Below are 9,143 nucleotides of genomic sequence, written 5' to 3'. Positions count from 1 at the left end.
AATCGATTTCATCATTTACATAACTGTGGTGAAATGTTATTATCTACCACAATAAACACATGAAGAGCAAATATGGTGCTTTTTATTGAATGTAAATAAGAACAAAACACGTGTCAGCTGCTCACACACATACACATACAGACTCTTTCTCTCTCACACTCACACACACACACACACACACACACACACAAAAGCAATGAGACAACAAAGGGTAGTTGACCCGGGTCATGACACTCTGCCCTCTCCTCCCTTTATTTAGACTATATTTTTATGTATTTTTATTCTGGAGGAAGTCCTACCGGTGATTCCCAAAATGGTGCGAGGGGTGTGAATTTCTCAGCGTATGGTTTCCTCTCGGATAAAGGATGTTCCCAGCCAATCTTTCATGGATGGAGCAAACAGGAGTCATTGGAACAAGGAAGTGGCGACAGGTGCTCTGTGGAAGATTCAAAGATCCACAGAAAGGAAAAAAACACGAACAGACAATAGTCCACATTTATCTTGTGAACCCCACCTCAGCTGAGCCTCACAGTATTTTCACTGCCATTAAATTCATCCACTTTCTATATAGGTCACGCAATCCTGAATCAAATAAATCATTGTTTTGTGTTAGTCTTGATTACGTCACACCAGCATTTAGTTCAACCATCCATTTATTTTTGCTAACTCAGCTGTTTATCCACCATTTTAGCCTTTTTTTTTTTACCATCCATAGCTTTCTGTTTCAACAGTTTATCCATTAGCTTTGATTCACTTTTCAACTGTTTCATCATTTTCCATTACATTAGCTAACTATTTTATCTGTTCATCCATATTTTTGTGTCACTTTTACGAGCTAACGTAACGCGTCTCATCTTTTTTTGCTCGCTTGAGTTTTGATGCACTCTCAGTTGTGTTCAGGTTTTAACAGCTGGCTCAATGACTGGTTATATTTTTGTATTTTGTCATTTATATATTTCTTTCAAATGAATTGAGCTGTTCCTCAAGATGTCCCAGCACACACTGAAATGAGTCAGCTGTAAGTCTTTGCTTTTTAAAATTGATTTCCTTTTTCCTTGGTAATGGCTAAGTTAAGTTAGTCATGAATGATGTTTGTCACGATGTTCTTTGGTTGGCTACTAAACAGCATTGCTCACTTTCCTTGGCCTACATATTAACTCAGAAGGGAATGTGCAGTGCCAACAGGGAATCCTGTACAGAGAGGACACAGGACTTAAAGAGAGCAAATTGGGGCTGTACTCTGCCAACACCTTTCTGCCTTCCAAAGAAAAACACAGTGGAGAGGAAACTGACTGCTGATGTAGTCATCTTATACTCACTACCCGCCTGGACGTGAGCTAAAAATTGTCCTGAATGCCACTAGAGGATTCAAACAAAAGAACGGGGAGCGCTGAGCTGATCAGGAGAGGCCTGGAGTTGATTCAGCTCCCTTAGTCAATTCCTGACTGTGAAACAAATGTGCCAGCCAGCTTGAAAAATGTTCCCTGGCACCAGTCCTAGCCTCTCTTTGTCGTATTGTACTGTGTGGCAATTGTTAATCATTTCTGCATGCAATTTTAGACTTTTATTCACCATAAAATCAGTTTTTTCCTTTATGAAAACATGAATTCAATTATGTATCACCTGTAAATGTCCTGTTAAATAGCTTCAAAGTGAGGATTAAATGTTTGAAGCTATATCACACGTCTGAAATGTTAAAATGAACACATTGTTATGGCTTCAGCATAACATAAAATAAAGAAGTCTTGATGACTAAGACATACTTTTACACCACTTTCCTTGTCTTTTGGAAGACATAGGCCTACTAAATATACTGACTGTGTGTTGGTAAAAATCCAAATGACATATTGTCTCATTAAAAACAACTACAGTAATGTAAAGATGTCGTACGCAGTACACATTTGTGATATTGGGCAATATAAGTGAATCTGACTTGACGTGCAGCACCGTGCACAGCTTTATATGAAGCAGAATTTAACCAAAAGTCAAAGAGTTTTATGTGTTATGTTCCGATACATCAACTGAACTCAGATACAAGTTTTATTGCTCATTTTATGATGATGTTGGGGCCACATTCCTGAAGAATTCCTTTGGTTGGATGGTGAAAATCTGAATTGTATTTTAGAAAGGGAACCTTTTCTTGACCGATTTTTGGAAACTTAAAATCTTGACCACTATCTTCAATAAAAAGACAATCCAAAATAAAAAAAAACACCGATGCAAAGCTGTTGAACCGTGTTGCACCTTATGTTACAGCCGTGCAACACAAATACTTCCAAAACCATTTGTGAATAATCCCTGTGAATTTTGACACAGCAGCTGACATCTTGGCACAAAAAGCGGGGGTACCTGTTCACTCTATTAACTCACGAGACAACTATTTATAACTGAATGTGTGACAAAAGCGGCGCTGGAATCAGAAGAAAAATAAACGATTGAGTCACAGCGTGGCGAGTGGAGATTGACTGGATCCACTATATATAGTGGGAGCACAACTGGACGGTGGTGTGACTACAGACCATAAAAGCGATCGGGCCAGAGAGGGACAGCATATGCCTGGGATTATGAGCAACCAGCCCTGCTTTAGACAACAGACACACCCTCTCCTGCAGCTGTCTCACATGCTGTATTTGCAATCTACTATCAATGACTTAATCAGTTTGGGCCCTCGCAAGCCTCTCTGTCGCTGGAACTGGACAAAGGAATCTTCACCTCGACCAGTTTGCAGAGAGCTTACCGGCTGGCATTTATGACAAATACAAACTCAGATGCAGATTTTGTGGTTGTTTGTTATTTTGTTATTATTCATTACAGTCTATAGAGTATTTTATATTAAAGTTAAAAATGGTGTTCCTAGTAACCAATAAGATGTCTTCAAGTTCCTTGTTTTGTCCAGCTAGCTGTCCAAACCTAAAAAAAATAGTAATTTACAATATTACAAAACATAGAAAAGCAGGCTGCAAGATGGTGGGAAATCCCTTACACTGGTTTATTCAGCCATTAGTAAATACTTAATTGTAGTCCAGCTCTTGTGTGACCCTTTATGAGAAGGTAAATGGTCCAAGCAGTCAAAGGGATTTTTCACAGGTGACCCAAAACACGCACTTATGTATGGCTTACAACAAAACTCATATTCAAAGTGAGCCTTATTAAAAATGAATGGGTTATCAAAGTTACTGTATTCAGCCTATTAATTGTACAATCAAGTAATTGCTTCTGAACTATTCTTCTCAGCCTGTTTTGCACAACCCCCACCTCTACACCATCCAAAAATAAAAAAGCATTCTCTAAAAATGTCTTTTTATTTGCTCTTCTTGTCTCTAAAGATGTAAAGTTAAGAGACAGAGAAACCAATTAGGCATAATTGGTAACAGCTGGATTCAGCGCATGAAGAAGAGGTGTATTAGCATTCTCTTTGCTCAGCATTCAGCCACAGCCAACATGAGGCTTTATAATGACGAACCCTCGAACTGAACTTCACTGTGTTTGCATCTCATGTTGGTCAAATAGAGTTGATGTGGACGGTTTATGGGAGGCTGAATGAAATACATTGCAGCTGGCTTTGTGGTTGAATGAAGCTGCGTCTGTGAAAGGCAGCGATACCTGAGATGAGATTAGGGCAGTGCCATGATTAAGTGCTGCTGCCTTAATGTAGCCGGCCGTCCTGCTGAAATCTCTGAGTGGCTGTCTGCAGACTGCTGGCAACGAGGCCCCGGGACACGAACACACACACACACACACACACACACACACACACACACACACACACACACACACACACACACACACACACACACACACACACACTGCGGCAAGGGAACCCATGAAAGCCCACCTTTCCTGAGCTTTAAGCTGCTCTGACTTCTGGCTTTCTTGCTTAGCTGGAAATATCTCAGTGCTGCTGCCTACGTAAATAATAAAAACTAACAGACTGTTTGAAGAATTTTTAATTTCTTATATTGTAAGTATTGCCCTCCCAAAACAGTCAAAGTCTCATATTAATATATACACTTTATTTTGTCATCCAACACATTCTTGTGTCTTTAAGATAAACAGAGAGCTCTTCCTCATCAATTAGCCCTGATCAATTTGTGTGAGGAGATAATATCACGGCTGACATGGGGGGTCTGCCTCTCCCTAAATCTGCACAGGTGACCCCCACCCACTCTGCTGATGCCTCAGGGATCGTGGCCTGAGCCTCTTGTTATGCACCCATTAGCCGTAACAACAGGGAGGATAAACCTGCCACTCAGCTGCAGACTGAATTTAAACACATTCACACCAATTACAGTGGATTGTTCCACACGGCCCGAAGGGAAACAAGTCAGTTTGTGTGCGAGGGAAGTTAGAAGGCGTAGTAACACCTCACACATATATCAGACAAACTTGTTTGGAGTAAAAACACTCAGAAATGTACGTTGAGGTCAAAAACATGTAGCTGTTTGAACCTGAATAAGACTGTTTTTAACAAGAGCTGACATCATTATTACGACCGTGGGAGGAACCAGAAATATTTACCTCGAGGTCCAACCACTACTTCTACATGTGAGAATATTTCAAAACATTCAGCACGAACAAAGCGCATTAATATATACACCTCTGGAGCATGTTTCCTCTGCAGTGCTAAAAATGGATGGCGAGGTCAGGGTGATTGACCCCTTTAGAGAAGAACCTCTTCCTTTTAAAATAGGGAAAATCTCTATTTATAAAACGGGACTCTTTGTCAGCTAAAAATACCACAACTCATCCTCAAGGTTTGATGTAATCTCTTAAAGATTTTCAAATGATACATTTGACGTATGATGAAGCAACAGACTGGCGTTAGTGGCTAAATATATCATCGCCTTTCAGAACTAAAACCTGATGTTATTGCTGTGTAATAACTGGAGGATGGTTATTGAATCATACCTCCTGTTCAGCAGTTAAAATACACAGAATAAAGCGGCACCATTGTTTAGCAGAGGTGTAGTGAATTTTAATGGCCCCCTTCCATTAATCAGAAGAGGCTAAATCATTCAGAGACAGGATGTCCGGAGCATAAACTGCACTCCCATGCTGCGAAAACAAGGCGCCATGTGTAACGCAGACACCGAGATTACCTCCACTCTGTCCGGGCCAGGAAGCCGTGTCGCGGCCCTCCGCTGCCCCGCTTCCAGGTGAGCAACTGGTGCTGCATGTGAGCCCATTTATGCTCCGTGTGGAAGAGGGAAAAAGCAACAGAGATGGTGACGTGTAATACAGAGCCAACGCTGAATGAATGTTGTGATGAGTGGAACAACTGAATTGTTCACAAAGTAACGGACGACTCATTAGAGACTGTTTTTAGGTGATGTAGCTTTTGATTTGGAAATGGAAACATAGAATAAATAAATGTGAAGGAATGCTTCTTCCAGTGTTTCCTGAAATTCAAGAGAATGTGAAATTATGTGAAATAATGAATACAAGAGAGGACGAGGCTATTTGCAAAAATTTATTTTAAAAGTGCAAAAAGTATAAAAAACACCTTCAGTATATACATAACCTTTAAAATAGCGGCTGTTCAATATTTATTATCACAAAACAAATCCCTGCAAGAGAGGAAGAAAAAGTTAAAACCAGTGTTTGAAATATTCGATGGCTTTTTCTTACAGTACAACAGTCTTCTCCACAGCGGCATTTTAAAATCTCACAGGCTAGCAATGACAAATCAAATAAAAATAAAAACATTTTTTGTTCAAATTTAGCTGCAGAGATTTGAGGTCAGATCATGTGTCCTTGCAGCAGGGCAACAGGCCGGGCAGGAGGTTAAGAGTTGTTGTAGCTACAGTAATACACAGCCGTGCTGGCGTCTGACAGCACCGATGATATCAGGCTTTCAGGTCCTTGCATGCCGGCCTCGTGCGACCCGTACGACAGGCCTGTCATGTCCGCACGCGCCGAAGAGGAGCTCAAATACTGCTCGAACTCGCTGCGGTCCACCTCGGCCAGCAGCTCAGAGTGGTGCATCTGCTCCACGCCGTCTGCTGAGTGACTTTGGGAGTCAGGAGGCGGGGAGAGCTGTCCCGCTCCACCGGCATGCCGTTTGGGGTGGCTGGGACTGCAGTGCTGAGTGTAATACATGGCCAGAGGGTTGGGGCATCCCATGTAGGAAGGGGGAAGGGTGGCAGGCTGAGGCGGCTGCTCCGGAGCTGAGCCAGGGTGCCGGTGCAGGATGGGGTTGCCGTGGTGGTTGGAGTGGGGGTCCTGGGGCTGGTACTCCGCCGCCTGGGAGTGGTAAGCGTATGCAGGCATCATGTGGCAGTCCTCTTGTGAATGTGGGGGGAAGAACATGAGGTCGGACTCCACAGCGTCCAGAGGAGAGGTGTCAGGCGTAGGGAGGCTGTACGTTTCATAAGAGGGGCCCCCAAGAGCCTGAGCGTCTCGGTAGTGGCTGAGCTGCTGCGGGGGAACCTGGAAGCCATGCTCGTGGTAGCCCAGGCCCAGAGTCTCCACACACATTCTGCCACCCCCCGGCTGGTGATCGGACACGTTGTGGACCAGAAAGCCAGAGTCCAGCCTCTTAATCCTCTTCACCTGCTTCCGCCGCCGGGGCCGGTACTTGTAGTTGGGGTGATCCTGCATGTGCTGAACCCGCAGCCGCTCGGCCTCCTCCACAAAGGGCTGCTTTTCTGTGACAGGAAGGGCTTTCCATGATTTCCCTGCAGGTCAAGAGGAGAGTGCACATCAACGATATGTCAGCAGATACTGTATGCAGTCTGGTGATGCACACAAAAATAGCTTGTTGCCATTTGAGGGGGCAGGGACAGGTTTTTGAGGTTACATGTGCAGCTTAACTCAGACACAGTAACTTTTAATAACACGGTAACTTCACCTGCTGCCTCAACGGTCACGTCTGATTGAGAAATAACCATTCACTGTTGTTTGAGCAACACGAAAATATAATTTGACTTAAAACAATAAACTAAATTAACAAGCACGTAAATATCAGAAACAAATAATAATAATATCGCTCTATAATAACCTGTACAGATCTGGCACACAGATTGATTCAATAAAGTATAAAATGACTTACCCAACATTTTGCTCAGCTCCGCGTTGTGCAGGTCCGGGTTTTGCTGCGCCAGTCTCTTGCGCTCATCCTTCGCCCAGACCATGAACGCGTTCATGGGCCGTCGGATCCGCGGTTCGGTCTTGCCGCGATTCTGGCTGCCGGAGCTGGAGGCGCACGGCTCGTTCTTCGCTTTGGCGTCCCCGAGAGGACTGAGGGGGTCGGCCCACTGGCAGTGTCCCATTCCAGGCATCATGACTGACAACGCACACCTTGCCTGGGTTTGATCGTCGCTGGCGTAACCCGCATCGGGACTACTCATCTCTGTCCAGCTGGGAGGTTTTGGAGCAACAGACTACAGCAGCACACTACGACTGAGAAGCAACAGACAAATAAAAATAACTTAGCACGGTTTCTGGCTTTGAAGCTGGAAAATAATTAGTCACATCCATAAGCCATTTGCTGAAGTCGCGAGGGCTGAAGTGTACCGAATACTCAGTGCTGGATGTGAAGGCTGGTGCGCTATAAACTCACAGGCAGCCAATCACCATGTGGTGGGAGTTGCCCACTACTACAAAGGTGTAAAAAAGTTGGAGTAGTCCGCCTCCTTCCCTTGTTTGAAGCGCTGAGACCCTCTAAGGAGAGACGCGGTGAGATTTCTAATAGATGCAAACTATAAATAATAAAAAATATATTCCCATGTGCACAAAATGTGTTGTATAGTTAGATAAAACACGAAGATATAAACCAGGCTTTAGTGCAAAGGTTTTAAAAAGGTGGCAAAGTGTGACATTTGACCTACTTTAGGAGAGAAAAGAGGTGAAACTGATGAACCCTTTGATCCTCAATTCACGTTTATTGAGTCCAGTTTTAATTCTCACCTTTGTATTAGACTGACACTGAGATGCGCAGAGATCAATACTTGATCGACAGTTTGTGTATTGGATGTGGTTAAGAGTGTTAAAATCTTGAATATCAGGTTTACGCGTGGAGTGAATGGTCCCCTCATTCGCAACTTTTACGCACAATGGTCTCGTTGGAGACTTTCTTTGATTGCAGCCTAATGAGAAGCGCTGGACAAAGGGCGTTTGAGGATTTCACTTTCCTAAAAGTGACGTCAATAGCTCTAAATAACAAAGCTTAAATCAACACATATTACACGTTTGTTAAGTGATGTGGCCTCTGACACAAAAAAACCTGTAACATGTTGTGATACTGGTGCGCTTTTGTCTGTGGCTGTGACGCTCAAATATCAAAACAGTCGAGGATACACTGCCGTTAACCGACTAGACGTCGGTCTGGGATGTTAATGAACCGAACAAACAGCTGATTAAGTTGTGGGAGTAAAACGCTTTAAATTACTTTTTTGGTATCGCATTTATGAAGAGAACAGTTATGTCTGGAAAAAAGCCCAAATATCTTGTTTTTAATTTACATAATGGGACATTATGGTAATATTGCATAGTCTGTAAATATGTAGAAATAAAGCAGCATATTGAAAATAATCTAAAAGTAATTTATAATTGTTTGTGGTCATGCTATTATATTTCTTTCAACAACTCATACAACGCTTTACCCTTTGATGTCTGAACTAGAATGTCACAATTAAATTATTGTTTGCCTCAGTGGATGCTCATTCACTTCATTGTATTATTAATAAGCTTTGTCTGAGTTTAAAAGGGGCAACAAGTCTTATTCACTGCACAAAGAATACATGTTGCCCCTAAAATATCCCCTCTGAGTTTGAGTGAGAGTTTGAGGTGAACCTTCACTGAGCAGCATTCATGGAATATGTGTTGAAGACATTAGCCAGTATTGTGAAATATAAACTCCATTAACTCTATGAAACACATGTGTGAGACTGTGTATCCTTGGTTTTGGAGCAGCTGTGCCAGACCAGGACGGTGACACGCTGGGGGAAAGGTTAAAGCAACCTGTTGCACCTCAAATGTCCAGACTTGGAGTGTTTATACAGCAGAGAACGAAGCCCCTGTTTGTGGTCAGAAACCCAAACATCACCCACAAGCTGATGCTGGTTCTTATCTGAGCCAGCAGCCCCTCAACCTGTCAGCTCTGCTCGGACCGTTCCCATCTCGTTGTGGTTTACGGTCCCTGT

At 43.0% G+C, this 9,143-nt stretch overlaps 1 protein-coding gene across 1 annotated transcript; it reads right to left on the bottom strand.

Annotated features, from left to right (window-relative positions):
* Positions 1-5,509: 5,509 nt before the first annotated feature.
* sox17 (SRY-box transcription factor 17) lies at positions 5,510-7,504 on the bottom strand. The gene is made up of 2 exons (XM_079291719.1): positions 7,052-7,504; positions 5,510-6,677 (listed from the first exon to the last, which is right to left on the bottom strand). The coding sequence occupies exons 1-2, from the start codon at positions 7,347-7,349 to the stop codon at positions 5,785-5,787; spliced, it is 1,191 nt and encodes a 396-aa protein (XP_079147845.1). The 5' UTR covers positions 7,350-7,504; the 3' UTR covers positions 5,510-5,784.
* Positions 7,505-9,143: the final 1,639 nt, after the last annotated feature.

The sequence above is a fragment of the Melanostigma gelatinosum genome (assembly GCF_949748355.1).
Source record: "Melanostigma gelatinosum genome assembly, chromosome: 20".
Lineage (NCBI taxonomy): Eukaryota > Metazoa > Chordata > Actinopteri > Perciformes > Zoarcidae > Melanostigma > Melanostigma gelatinosum.
Note: the sequence above shows the minus strand (reverse complement) of the source record. Positions and strands in the feature narration are given on the sequence as shown.